The sequence below is a fragment of the Pogona vitticeps genome, chromosome 1 (genome assembly GCF_051106095.1).
Source record: "Pogona vitticeps strain Pit_001003342236 chromosome 1, PviZW2.1, whole genome shotgun sequence".
Classification (NCBI taxonomy): Eukaryota; Metazoa; Chordata; class Lepidosauria; order Squamata; family Agamidae; genus Pogona; species Pogona vitticeps.
The window spans coordinates 83,524,861-83,540,047 of record NC_135783.1 but is presented as its reverse complement, the minus strand read 5'-3'; the positions used below and the strand labels follow the sequence as shown (position 1 = coordinate 83,540,047).

At 41.6% G+C, this 15,187-nt stretch overlaps 1 protein-coding gene across 1 annotated transcript; it reads right to left on the bottom strand.

Annotated features, from left to right (window-relative positions):
* Nucleotides 1–10,873: 10,873 nt before the first annotated feature.
* On the bottom strand, nt 10,874–14,901 carry LOC110082859 (trace amine-associated receptor 1-like). Its single transcript, XM_020800817.3, has one exon. The coding sequence runs from the start codon at nt 12,742–12,744 to the stop codon at nt 11,704–11,706; it is 1,041 nt and encodes a 346-aa protein (XP_020656476.3). The 5' UTR covers nt 12,745–14,901; the 3' UTR covers nt 10,874–11,703.
* Between the last annotated feature and the right edge of the window lie 286 nt (nt 14,902–15,187).

Sequence of the window (15,187 nt, the reverse complement as noted above, 5' to 3'; positions counted from 1 at the left end):
CCTAACGTTGTACAGGAGGCAGCAACAAAAACCATCCCAAAGAAAAGGCAATGCAAGAAAGCAAAGTGGCTGCCCAAGGAGGCCTTACAAATAGCAGAAGGGAAAGAAAATGCAAGGGAGATAAAGTTTCAAAAAATTGAATGCAGACTTCCAAAGAATAGCAAGGAGAGACAAGAGGGCCTTCTTAAATGAACAGTGCAAAGAAATAGAGGAAAGTATTAGAAAGGGAAAAACCAGAGGTCTGTTCAAGAAAATAGGAGATATCCAAGGAACATTTTGTGCAAAGATGGACGTGATAAAGGGCAAAAATGGCAAGGACTTCACAGAAGCAGAAGACATCAGGAAGAGGTGGCAAGAATACACAGAGGAATTATACCAGAAAGATCTGGATGCCCTGAACAACCCAAATAAGTGTGGTTGCTGACCTTGAGCCAGACATCCTGGAGAGTGAAGTCAAGTGGGCCTTAGAAAGCATGGCAAGTGGAGGTGATGGCATTCCAGTGGAACTATTTAAAATCTTAAAAGATGACGCTGTTAAGGTGCTACATTCAATATGCCAGCAAGTTTGGAAAACGCAGCAGTGGCCAGAGGATTGGAACAGATCAGTTTACATCCCAATCCCAAAGAAAGGTAGTGCCAAAGAATGCTCCAATTTCCATACAATTGCACTCATTTCACACACTAACAAGGTTATGCTCAAAATCCCCCAAGGCAGTTCACATACCTTCAGCAGTATGTGGATTGAGAACTTTCAGAAGTACAAGCTGGATTTCAAAGGGGCAGAGGAACTGGCCCCCAGGCAGCACTCAAGGGATGAAACAGCATCCACTGTTGTTGGAAAAAAAGGAGATGTAGAGCTGAGTATCATCAGCATACTGATGACACGAAGCCCCACATACCCTAATGACCCCTCCCTGCAGCCTCATATAGATGTTAAACAGCATTGAAGAGATAATCGAGCACTGCAGAACCCCCCACAATTGAGGCTCCATGGGGCCGAGAAATTCTCTCCAATCTGCACTCTCTGGGAACAGTCCTCCAAGAAGGAATGGAGCCAGGCAAGGAGCAGGCCACCAATTCCCAACTCAGAGAGCTTCCCTGGGAGAATACAGTGGTCGATGGTATCAAAGGTGGCTGAGATATCGAGGAGGACCAGCAAAGGCATTTTGCCCCTGTCAGCCTCCCTCAGAAAGTCATTAAACAGGGTGACCAATGCTGTTTCCATGCCGTGGCGCGGCCTGAAGCCAAACTGGAATGGATCCAGGGCATTGCTTTCTTCCAGAAGAGCCTGCAGCTGACCAGCCACCACCCTCTCAACTACCTTGCTGATGAAAGAAACATTGGTGACAGACCTATAATTACCAATATCGTCCGCCACCAAGCTCGGTGCCTTCTTAACGGCCTAATGAGTGTCTCCTTGAGGGCAGTGTCTCTCCTGGAGAGACCCATTAAATATTGCCGTAGCCAATTCAGATGTTATAGGCCTGGCTGCTTTGATTAGCCAGGCTGGGTAAGGGTCAAGGGAGGAGTTGGTGGCATTACAGCGGTCAAGCACTCTGTCCACCATGTCTGATGTCACAGGCTGAAATTGGTTAAGTCTCATCCAGCAAGATGGAGTGCTGGACATCTCTGCTCAATCTACTGTTTTCAAATAGGGGGTAAGATCCCGGCAGATGACCTCCACTTTTGATTTTTAAAAGGCCAGGTGAGATGATGCTAGTGGGAGGACAGTCACTATGACCAACTTGGGATAGATCGCTAACTATACAGAAAAGTTCCGCATGCTGGTTGGAGGCTTCACTTATCCGGGAAGCGAAGTAAGATCGACTAGCAGCCTTCACCTTAGATTGGTAGAGGTTAGTTGCGATCCTGATTATTTTCCGCTGGCTTCCACCTCCATATGCATTCTAGCCTTCTCCTATTTCACTTCATTGATCACAGCTCTGGATTAAACCAGGGCGAAGGGTGATCTTTGTGCCGGAGAGGGCATTTAGGTGTGATCGTGTGAACAGCCCTGGTTCCGGCGGCCAGCCAGCTATCAACCAAAGCCTCAACAGGAGCGCCAGTCAAATTGGCCAGACTCCTTCTCATGGTGTCCTGGAATCCTATAGAATCCCATAACCTTTGAGGGCGAACCATTAAAACAGGTCCTTGCTCCCTGCGGGGAGGGAGAGCCACAGTGAGATTGCATTTAATTAGGCAATGATCCAACCATGACAAGGGGACAGACACAAGGTCAGTCACCATCAGAGCACACTTACTCTGCTCAGTGGAGAACACCAGGTCCAGTGTATGGCCACCCACGTGGGTAGGGCCGTTGACATGTTGGGACATGTTCAAGGAGGCCATGGTCTCCAAGAACTCAAGAGCTGGACCGGAAACCTCTGCCTCCGCTTGCACGTTGAAGTCACCCAAGACCAAAAGCCTTGGGGACCCCAACGGTGCTGTGTAGATGAAGTCCGCCAGCTCCAGTAAGGAAATGGCTGGGTTGCGGAAAGCGTGGTAACCCAGCAAGATCCCTATATCATCCCTGGCCCCAATCAACACGTGGAGGGCCTCTAGACCCAGCGTCACCAGAGCAGAACGCCTAGCAACCTGAAGGTTATTTTTGTAGACAATGGCTACACCCCTGCCCCACCCCTCCAGTGTACCCTGATGTTGGACTGCATAACTGGGAGGGCAGGCAAGAGTCAGGGGAATGCCCCCTTCCCTGCCCATCCATGTTTCGGTTATGCATGCCAGATCTGCATCCTCCTCCAGAATCAGATCTTGTATAATCTGGAACATTTGATACAGATCTGGCATTCAACAACACCAGGTTTAGAGTGGAGGGCCAGCTGAGTTGACTACCTCAGTCTGGCAGGAGGTCACAGTGCCAGAACAGTGAACAGATTTCAAGCATCTGTTCACCATTCTTCTGGAATGAATGGCAACAGCACCTACACCATATCTCCCTCTGCCAGAAATCACTCTGATTTTAAAAAGTACCCCTCTGGGGGGGCAAGCCTTCCACTCCATGCCAACCAAGAAAGAAAAAAGAAATCAAAAGGTTTAACAACTAAAGAGTAGCCAATAATTAGTAAGAAAATTAACAATCAAATCAGATAAATGATCAAGCAAAATAAACAAACTGTAACATAATAAATGCAATAAGATCCAGATTAATCAGACATCAGTAACAATATTGTGATTGAGTTCTTCAGGAGCTGGTGATGGTTCCCTCATTTTGGTGGGAATAAGAGGTAGACACAATTTTGAAAATTCAACTGGTTGTACTTTATTAACTTCAACATCATAATCAACCAAATTAAAAGGATCAAAACAACTCCGTTCTGGTAATGTCTTGTAATTTAAGATTTTGGTTCCCGGCGTAAATATGTCACTTCTCACATTGGGGCTGGACCAAAGTGCTCACGATCAGTCATCTCCCTCAAAGGTGTGCTCCTTACAGCGAACACTGTCCCACAGCAGGGGTGTCTCGCCCAGTCCACTTCTAGAGGTGGGACGTTGTAGGAGGGACTGGGACGAATCACCTTCCTCCACCTTGGTTGTGGGGGTAAACCACTGCCGTTCATTCTAAAGGCTTTATTCCCCTTTTCTCCATTTTAGGTAAATTCTGGATCTGGTAGCAATTCTCCTCCTGTCCTTAAATTCAGAAAGTCTTTTAGCAAGTCACAAACCTTATCAGAGGTTTCTTCTCTTTCAGTTTGTACCGCGCAATCCCTAATACTCTTCCGTGTCTGGTCTGTTTCAATTCAAAATTCTCGCCTGTTACCCCACTCTTTTATAACCTCCTCCCACACTATCAAATCTTGCTCCTCCCCTTTTCCCTCCTCCTTGTCTTCTGCCTGAGGTACTTCTACTGCCTTCCTCTCCTTTATTCCCTCCTCTTCTATTTCTATAAGCACAGCCTCCATACATCCACACGCTTCCTCCTGTATATTTTTTGTTGAGGACGGCTCAATAGCTTGCTCTCCTTCACAAATATACATAAACAAATTAAAATTATGCCAAAAGAAAACAATTTAAGGAAAACTGAATAAAATAAACATTAAAAAGAGCATAGGCAAAAGGTCCCCCCATCACCCCTCCCTCCCCATTGCACGTAGATAACAGGGACTTTGCCTCCTCCAGCCAGCCAGAACAAAAGTTGTAACTTGAATAGGATTGCTGGGTTTAATGTCTCTCCTCTCTGTATTGTTAATGGATGGCAGAGATGGAATGGCCTGCCCTCTCCAAGGGCCCAAATGCCGTTGTTGGAACCACAGCACAACATCTCTCCAAAAGGCGATGGACCAGGTTCATTTGAATATCAGCCAGGAGAGCCAGGAACAGAAGTAGGAGTAATAGCAGCTGAAAACAGGGTCATCTGTGAGAGAACGCCAACAGTCGCACCCCCAGGGGATGATGGCAGCAAGAGGAAAAAAGCCACCTGGGGCAAGCACAATACCCTCACAACGGGGCTAGCCACCAGCAGCATTGTCTCGGCGTCCTTAGCAACCACAGATCCCCTCAGTTCTAGTGCGTTACCAGGAAGTTCCATAGTGATCAATGTTTGAAAAAACACCAGAGCCATCACATTCCCAAGCTGCAATCCAAACCTCTGTGGCGCAAGCTGTATCTCACTACCGTGGGGAAAATGCCCATACTCAGGAGCAGGGAGACCACCCAACATTCCTCGAGACCACAGCAGCCTCTGTTCAAGGACTTCTATCTTCAGCAGGCAAAGCCCAGGCAAGCAGGAGGGGTCAGGGAGAGAGTGAAAAACCCAAAAGCAGAACTCAAAACACAAAAAGAGGAGAAAAAAAAATCAAAATGAGAAACACAAGAGAGGCTCAAAGCAAAACTAACTAGCTTAAAACTCAGTACTGTATAACTAGAACTGAAGTACAATAAAGTTAAAGCAAATACAAAAGAATAGGCGTAAAAAGTTAGAAAGAAGGAGAAGCGAAAAGAGGAAAAGAAAAAAGAAAAAGCCAACCCGGCAGAGGAGAGCAACAGATACCTCCTACTATGAACTGGCCCTTGATGAACTGATTGGAGATGTGTATGGAGAGAGGTGGCTTTGACTTCACATTTCAGATCATGGATTTTACCCAAGTTCTCTGCTGGTGGAGGAGATCAGCACAAAGAATTTTGTTTTTGAACATTGTTAGCATACCAAAAAGGCAACAGCAGGGAAAATGATTTGAAGAAAGAGCTGCATGAGACTATCAGGCCATTTGGAGAAAGACATAGAGAGAAGCACCAGCAATACAACTCATGATCCTTCTTGTTGCACAACTTTCACAACACCTAAGCCAGCAGCATCTGTACACCCGGCTGCCGGGTGGGGGAAGAACAGGCCTCCTACATGTCATGCAGTATGTGCTGTTGGGGATGGTAGCAACCCTGGATAATTGGTTTTCTTTTCTTTGTTTTTTCCATTCCTGCTACATTACAAGACTGTGGCCCCTAATTAGGGACGGGCAAAAAGAAAAGAATGCTCAATTATTGACGACCTTTTTAGCGATTCCTGGTGTCTTGCTTATTCACCTCCCCCCCCCCCCCCAATCCTGCAAACTACTGTAATTCTCACTGGTCACAAAGTTTTATTCAGTCGCATACTGTATCTTCCAAGAGGCAGAGGAAGTTTCACTTAGATGCCAACCTGCAATGCAGTGATTTTGCAGCAGAGGGCATCATGTCCAACAATATTCATTTACAACTAGGATCACTGTAGTGTGATAATACAAGATGGACAGAAATAGAATGCATATACATTTTAAAATTTGTTTTCCCCATATATATAGTTATACTATTTTAATATAAAACACATATAGAAAATATATTAAAATATTGCACCACAATGCAAGTTTTAGTTGTGTCTTACAAATGGGTATTAGATTATTGGATGGATGGAGAAAAACTACAACATTTATTCCTGTGTGATGCTTTGATTTCCCCACCTCTGTCTCCAGATGGAGCATTCAAACTAAGATTAACAGCTAAACAACAACAAATTAACCAGTAGGATGCTGGCTGAGAAAATCCTGTCAAAATAATGTAAAATGCTCTTGAAAAGTAACTAGAAGTTGGGAACCTTTAATACCAAGTAATAGCTTAAGTTTAAAAAAACCACACACCTCAGTGAGATAATGAAGTGTAGCATCAGATAAAATAGTGCAATGGCCATAATTACTATTCAGATATGGATTACTTCAATGTGTCTTTGCATTCTATGGCCACAACCCAACTGTATATTTATGCTGAAATAAGTGCAATGACATAACATGGAGCATCAAATAGCTACTAACTAACAAGTCTCCAGTTGAATTCCTAGCAGCATGCCAAATTACATAATTGGCACATGACTAGGAATTCAGTTGGGTACTCATCAATTAGAGGTTGTTCATCCCTCTGAGATATGCCATTGCACTTATACTGCCATCAACATTCAACAGGATTTTGGCCACTGATTTTTTAAGTAACGCTACAGAGTTAGCATAAATGATGGTGATCCATGAAAGCAAAAAAACCTGTGATACAGATAGAACAGAAAGAAACTGAGAATGGGCTTGTTCATCAGGTTTTGTGGTCTTATATTCATAATGATATGCTAGTGCTCTGTACTGTAATATCTGTCATTCCTACATACCCTTCCAGCCTTTCCTATAATAGCTGGAATTCTGTTCACATTATCAGGATGGCCAGTTATGGACACTTTCACATCCCACAATCTCTATCGCCCCCTTCAATAATCAAAGTTGTAGTATTTCCCCATCTTTATTTTCGGAAGGCTGGTTATGGCTTTTAACACTTGAGCTTTCAGATTTGCTTTTCATGATCCTCATGTGCTTTTTGGGCACTTTAGATATTTTTGTGTTAATTCCAAACATTACAGAACCAGGAATGATGAAGCCAAGTAAGAACACATTTCCCCACAGCTTATTAAATATAAATGGACAAGAATGTGCAGTTAATAGTTCATAACTATCCAAGTCAAAACAATGTAATTCAATGTACAATCAACTATCAAATTATTAGGACACCAGTTTTGGATGATTAATGAAAAGGGTGACAGATGGCATAGAAATGATCAACAGCATTGGAGCAAAGATGGAGAATCAAAACCAGGATGAAGAAGTTTGATGGGGAATGCGGCTGTCTGAAAGACCAGATTGAAATAATTATTGCAAAATTCCCAAAAAACTGTGACAGCAATGCCTCTACTTGTGGACATATATGCTGCTTCTCAGATATCAATTGACTTGAGGTTTTCTAGGACTGCTTCCATTTCCAGATTCTGAGCAATCCATGGCATTCTTTGAGGAGTTAAGGGAAAACATTGTTAATCTAAAATAAAGAATATTCTATATTCCTTGTGGAAATTTGTATGAACCTTTTACAATTCCCAATATACCACAAGCTCCCCAGGAAGTATTTTGTCAGCTTAGCAGAAATTTTATTCTTCTGAAGCACACTAGAAGAAGATTCTCTTGCAGGGAAGTAATGTCTACTTATTTCAAAAGTTTTGGTTTTGTTTGTTTGTTTTTAAGGCTTTAGAAGTCTTTGTAGGGTGGCTGGTATCTTCATGGTGTTTACATGAGATTTACATAACTTGCTATATAGATAATTGTGGTTAATTGACAAGGTGCTAGGGTTATGCAATTGGGTGCATGACCAGATACCTGCAGCAAAATTTAAATGAATGCCAATAGTATTCTGGCCATTATTCCAAAATGTATTTATATTTGTAGAGGAATTGCAGAGGAGTGTGGGAGGCTGTGATCCAGGTGAGAAACTGCTGGGGTACAATCTACTGGCACATTGTGCTGAAGAACAGCGTAATTATCCCAGTTGAGTTCCAGTTTGTATACAAGAGGTTTGCATAGAAAAAGATTGGATTCTGCCCTCAACAGTGATTTAATGGTGCTCTTTTATTTTATAACAAACTTGTGTAGAAGGCCCCAATTGATGGCAAAGGTGCTCTACATGAGACCTTCCAGAGATCAGTAGAAATGATGACAGAGTTGGTTAAGGTAGTGCATTCAGCATCTTCATGTATTTAGGCCACACTTTTAAGTGCCTGACTAGGGCTTATGTTATGTCTTTAGAATGTCGTGTGAGTCAACCTGACTCCTGTTCTTCACTGCAGTCCAATCCTGTAGACACCAAGTTGCTCACAGATAAATTCCATTGAGTTCATGGTGTCCATCCCAAGGTAAGTGAACCATAGCATTATTTTTCAATTTCTGCCTGTTTTTGCTCAGTAAATAAGTTTGAGAAGCACCAGAACATGTTTCCTGCCAGTAAATTTTGCAGCAGGAGTCTGGCTTACTTCCTGGTTGGCTTGAAGCATAATTTCAAAACCAGAAACTATGAGGCAAAACTGCTATCATTTCATCCAATTTTGCCTTATTCTTTACTGATGTAACCACTGATGGGATTGATTCTTAAATGCATTAATGTAATTGGCTTAGTCCTCTTGAGTAAGCTACTTAAACTTATTTTGGTATAAGGCCATAAGGCTGTCTCAAAACTAATTTTGTCCCATTTGACAAGTATGAATAACTTAATGTATCATAAGAGCAGAAAAGGAGAAATGGACCAGATGAGGAAGTAAGAGGGCCTGTATTAAAATCAATAATGAAAACATACTCATTTTTAAAATTTAACATGTATTAGACATCAGAAAAACTGAGTTAACTCACTTTTCAGTGTATTTAAGAAAGACTCAAACGTTGTATTTCACATGCTTCTGATAAGGACACTAGCTTGTATCTGCATGAAAAGGAACTTAGTTATACATCTATTTCCTAATTATAAATTATAACAGTAGTGCATTGTTATTAAATGGTAGCCAATGGTGACTTTGACTTAGAAGAAAGCCCTTCCACTCATGAAAGCTAGGGCAACCAACTTCCCCTGGTTCTTTTTACCTGTCTCAGCCCTCCACAACTTACGTATAACACCTCATATAACATTTTTTTTCCATACGATTTTTCAACCCACAGAAATAGCTTTTACAGAGAGATGGAGACTGAGGCTAACTAGGCAGACGTGTGAAAATTAATAGTGGCTCGTGGGAATGGAAGCATTGTCCATTTAGGCAAAGCAACAGCTGGATATCATCCACAGTAGACAGTTTGTGAGAAAATGAACAAGTTGCTTATAAAATAAAGGTTCAAGAAGCTGTTTATTTCAGCAAAAGATTAAGATGACATGCCCACTCAATATGTATTCTGAAATCTACAGGAAGTAAAATAGCATGTGAAATAAATGAATGAGAAGGGGAAGCTGGTGACTAATAATATATTGGGACTAGTGAGCCAAAAATGAATAAAAGCAGATCTGAACATTAGAAAGGCAGATGGAGGAGAAGATGGGCACACAGCATGAGCCACCATTAATCTTTGTGTCTGTTTGTGTGTGAGGATACGTGTTTGTTTCTGCGCTGGGGAAGAGGACACCTAATACTCACAGGGCTGGTATCTCCAGCAGACACTCTGGTTGTGATGGACAGTCCTTAGCCTGGCTGCTGAAGCTGTGTCCATCCTTCTATCCATCTTCCTCTCCCCCCCCCCCCAATACTCATGCTCACTCACTTCTTACTGGCGGGTTCCTTCCTTCCATGTCTATCTCCTTCTCTTTGTGTATCTCTTCTCTCCTTCTCCACCTCCATAACTATTGATCTGAACTGATCTGACGATTCAGCCTAGTGTGGTAATCTTCAGCATTTCTTTGATAGAGTGCTAACTTTGAAAGAACCATTTCAAATTGCTTTGAAGAGATATAAGAGATGCTAACTGGAGGGGAAAGAGAGGTTATAACAAAGAAAACATGATAGCCTTTAAGCTGCCACAAGACTCTTTGTTATATGATACAGCAGTCAGACCTCAAGAGAAATTCTGGCATAAATGTGTGAGCTTGAGTGTACTTTTGTAATTTTATGTGTGTAATTTTATGTGTGGCTACCCTTCCCTACCTGGCAGACATTATGGCCCATTTTTTTTAAAAAATGTTTTAATTGCAACATTATTTATTTTACTCATAAATAAAATACTGTGAACAGGCATATTCAATAACAGGTTCACAAGCATGATCATCTGCAAGCCAAACTAGATCATATGATATTCAGTTAGTTGGATATAAGTAATTAATGTGTACATGAAAGAAATTAAATGTGCGCCTGGTGTTTTGAAGCAAGCAGAAATGGGGCAGTGATAATGTCTTTTTCCCCAGTACAGAATGTCTCCAGGAAAATCCTCCCTCTAAATCTGCTCTTAGCTGTAGGAAGGAAGTCCCATTGGCAGCAACGAACTTTTTTAGTATATCATGTTTGTGGATTTGAAATACACAAATGTAAAGGTTTTACTGCAGGTTTTAAAAGTTACAGAGGATGAAAAATCGAGGAGGGAATGGTTAAATAACTTTTCTAGCCTAACATTCTGCTTGCACATGGCTTGTCACAGTGTCCTTAATGTTTGCTTTTTTAAATGAAAATCATATAAATACTGTACACAATGTAATGTGTAATGTAGAGTTCAAGGTTGATAGCACACATATAAAATTCATTGGGCACCATATATCCCTTATTGATGCATCTGTTTCAAACCTTGCCATTTCCAAGTCCATACACACATCTACATACTTTTCTAATTGTCCCTCTCTCCTCCAACAGCCTGTTGAGACTGTGGTGAATTTGGATTTATTCTGCAACATTAAACATTTATTGAAGGCTAAAACTTGGATGAGAGCTATTTGGTTAGCCCTTGATATAGTCAAGGCTTGAATACAATCACTTCACTTTTCTGTTTATCAATAGGCTGGTAGCTGTGCAGACATCTTTACTTTAAAAAAACATTCACAAATTTAATGAACAAGATTTTTTTTTATTTGGAAAAAGCACTGATTGTAAAAAAATAGTTGTAGTAGGTAAAGCTTCTTGTATGGCAGTCTCATAAAAAGACAAATATGTCCAAGATGGAAAAAATATTTTGGGGATGATAGCTCCATAAAAGGAACTTTTCTAAGCTCTAAGATTTCCTTTCACTCCCCCTGAAGTGCATGACACCCACAGTACCTACTTTTATTTATTTATTTAATTTATACCCCACCTTTCTCTCCACAAAGACCCACCTTTCTCTCCACAAGGACCCAGATATAATGCATAGGTTTATGCATTATAAACCAAACAATGTGATCCATTACACAAAATGAACAGGGAACAGCAGAAACATGAATATGTGATTCTGTAAAAGTTTCTATGGGTTTTCTGTAGGAAGGATGATTTCACTATAGACTTGGTTGGTGCCACATTTTTTCATTTCAGAGTGCTTATATCAGTGACAACTTGTGACCAGGACAGGAGATACACCACAATATTTTGGAGTGAGGTTCCCCCGTCAATCCTGATCTTCACACCACCCATAGCTGGTGTCAGGTTTTAGAAGCAAACATAATGTTTTTACCTACACATGCATTTTATTGTCATCTGATAAATAACACGTACTGGTCAATTTTAGTGGCTCTAAAAGTTGATAGATCAAGAGAGCTTTAATCTCCTGAGTGAAAGCTCTAAAATTCCAAATATGAGAGAGAGAGGTCTCTCTGGTCCCTTTTAAAGTTACACCACTGTAGCTGCTATTTCTCTTTTGCCTTCCACTTTGAAAAGTAGCGTGTCATAAAATACTAAAGAAACCAGTCTCAGATTTCAAAGTTTCACTCCGAAAGTAGTTGAGTTCTGGATGAATCATGCTGAAAAACCTTCCCCAGTAAAATCATCTTCAAGGCCTTTCGAAACCATAGGTAAAAATATGCATAAAGAATGGGGTTTAATGTAGAGTTCAAGTAACCAAACCAAACCAGTGCATCAATGAGAATGGGCGGGGTTGTGTAATTCATGAAGGGATCTGTGGCAGTGCAGAAGAAGAATGGGAACCAACAGATGAGAAAAACTCCGACCACTGTACCTAAAGTCTTGGCAGCCTTTCTTTCTCTACTACGTGAAATCTGACGCTCCATTTCAAATCTTACTTGCACTTGGTTCGCAACAGCTTTAATGGCTATGGCCTGCCTTCTGGCTACAATGTATATCTTCCCATAGACACATAACATGACAAATCCGGGGATGTAAAAAGAAACCACAGAGGCCACAACCCCAGAAGTTTCGTTGAAGAATACAAAGCAGCCTCCCGCACAATAGATGAGTTTGTAGAATGTCTCTTTTGCGCCGATCATGTTCAACTGCAAGAAGATCAGTCCAAAGCCAAACATGGCAGAGAATATCCAACTCACAACAATCATGATTAACACAACACAAGTGTTTATCTTTGCTTTATATCGCAGAGGATCACACACAGAATAGTAGCGGTCAATAGAGATAAATGACAGGTGGAAGATGGATGCTGTGCTCAGCATGATATCGACACTGGTGTGGAATTTGCAGAAGAATTCTCCAAAATACCAGCAGTTCTCCACTGACCTGATCATGCTATACGGCATGACAAAGAATCCTAGGAGGAAATCCACAGTGGCCATAGAGAGGATGAGGAAATTGGTGGGTGTGTGGAGTTGCTTGAAGTGCGCTATTGAGATGATGACAGTCAAGTTGCCAGCTACAGTGGCCAGGATCACACATAACATGAAGGTATACATGGCAATATGCATGCTTATTGACCAGCTGTTTTTTATGCAAGAACTGTTGATGGATTCATAGCATAACTGCATCTTTCCTGAAGGTTCAGATTCATGCAAACACATGTCAGGCCCAATCTCAGTGTACTGTGTATGCAGTTCTTTTCCAGTAAAACCAAGTATGGCTTAGTCTTTCACCATCCAGCAAAGTGGGAGTATCTTCTGAGAGGAAAAAGTAGAACATTAGCATTCATTTATGACAAAGAAAGAACTCTGCCCCACCCTCTCTCATAGCATAGTTGGTAAGCCATGAACAGAAATTCCTTCAGAGTGTTTTTTTTTCCCAAGAGCCACTACAAACTAGGATAAATTGCACAAGTTAAAGCAAGCCAGATTTTGGTTTAATATCAGGAAAAACATTCTAACCGTTAGACAGTGGAACCAGTTACCTCGGGAGTTGGTGAGTGCTCCAACACTGGAGGCATTCAAGAAAAACTTAGATAATCACCTGGCAGATATCCTTTGATTGTATTCGTGCATTGAGCTGGGAGTTGGACTTTATGGCCTTGTAGGCCCCTTCCAACTTCACTTTTCTATGATTCTACCATGTTTCCCCAAAAATAAGACAGGGTCTTATTTTAATTTTTGCCCCAAAAACGCATTAGGGCTTATTTTCAGGGATTTTTTTTTCCTCATGTACAGTAATCTACATTTCTTCAAAGACAGTCATGTCATCTTCTTCTGGTTGCTGCACAATGGTGGAGGGTGCGGTTTCATTTCACTGGGGCTTATTTTTAGGGATAGGTCTTATATTACGAGCATCCTGAAAATTCATACTAGGGCTTATTTTCAGGTTAGGTCTTATTTTCAGGGAAACAGGGTATGAAAATGCTTGCTCCATGCACCAGCAATGGCAACTATACATTCCTCTTTTACTTTTTACCCACAAGATATCAGCATGAGTGTAGGAAACAATTGCCATGCTTTAATTTGGCTTCGTTTGGAGTCACATGGGTAGATCTGCTTAAGAGCAGAAAGAACCACTAGTAATCTACATGAAAAATATGTGAAATCAGTGTTCTCCTATCAAACTTTTTACCAGGAAAGGATTGCTTGTACATTTGTTGTTGAGCTGGTGTAAGCCAGGTGTAAGTAATGCGTGGTTTGTGGATCAGATCTGGTCCCCAGCATTTCCAAACATCCCCCATGTCACCAAAAGCCTCCAAACTGTTGTTAATATTAACACTTGCACGCACACACAAGTGCGTGCACACATGCACACACATGACCCTTGCACTTTCTCATAAGTAATTTCAAGATATTATCTCTGAAATCTTTTAAATGAAGATTGGGTTTTTCTCAAAGCAAGATTTAACTTTTGTTTAATGCTGTTTTTTTAAAGGGCATTTACAGGCCTAGAACAATCTGATGGGGCAGGGGGAGGCTCTTTTGCCTCCACATCCCTGGAGGCTATGAGGAGCACTTTTTGTTGTTGTTGTTAAAAATATTAGAGGATATCATGGGGCAGAAAGTGTGGGTCTGAAGGGAAGGTTGTGTGGGCCCTGGGCTTTTGGAATTTGCTCACATTGTCATAGAGGTCAGCCATAATGGCTGCATCAGGGGCTACTGCCTATATTACTTCAGCGACTCCAACTAAATAGGATGGGAGAGGTTGTTAATCTCTTGCTGGGAATTCAGCATCCAAGCAGTGTTAATCTATGTTACTCTTATGAGAATTCTTCCCTGCTTTTCCTATCCCCAGTGATTAAAATATTTTTTTCCAGATAGTGAATCTTCTAGCTGAAGGGTCTAAATCCTTCTTCCCCGCCCCATTAATTATTATTAATCCTTAATTATTATTTATTGGGCAAAATCCTGTTGACATAGTTACACTAGGCTAAACCAGACCCAGGCACCGAAAATATATTGAAGGATTCCTATCTCTGTATTTCAGATTCTGAGGCTTTCCATGGCTCTTTTTAGGCCAAAGATGAAATCTTTGGAAGCCTCAGGATGCAGGAGGGGGAGGCTTCTGCTGGCAGTCCTGATCCTAGGAGCATCAATTCAACTGTGATGTTTGGCTGTTACAGGCTCCCCATCCTCATCCAGAGGCTTTCTCAGGTGAAAGGAAGCCGTAGCAAGCCTTGGAAACTGAAATGGGGGGTTGGAAACATTTCAGTTAATTTCAGTTGTTTCCAGTGCCTGGGTCTGGTTTATTCCACTATTAACTACACCAACAGGATTTTGCTCGTTTGTTTGATAAATGCATTTATAATCTGTATTCCCTCCTGTGAGCTCACTGCTGTCTTCCCACTTTTACCAAACCGTCAGGTTTTAGAGTACCAGGTCCTCAGGCTCTTCCTTGCTGGAGAACCCATCTGTGGAGGTCCTCACAAGTGTTTGGGATAGTCTGTGTGTCCTTCTGGAGGGCAGAAAATTGGACCCCAGACCCACCAAACCTACCAACCTCTGAATTAATTGGACTGTTGAAGTCTTCCCATTTTTATTATTTCTAATCACAGGAAGGACTTCAAAATGCTGCAGGTAGAAGGGAGTTATACCAGGGTTT

Excerpts from the sequence above, each read along its gene's own strand:
- LOC110082859 (XM_020800817.3), bottom strand. The coding sequence starts at position 12,744 with ATGTGTTTGCATGAATCTGAACCTTCAGGAAAGATGCAGTTATGCTAT.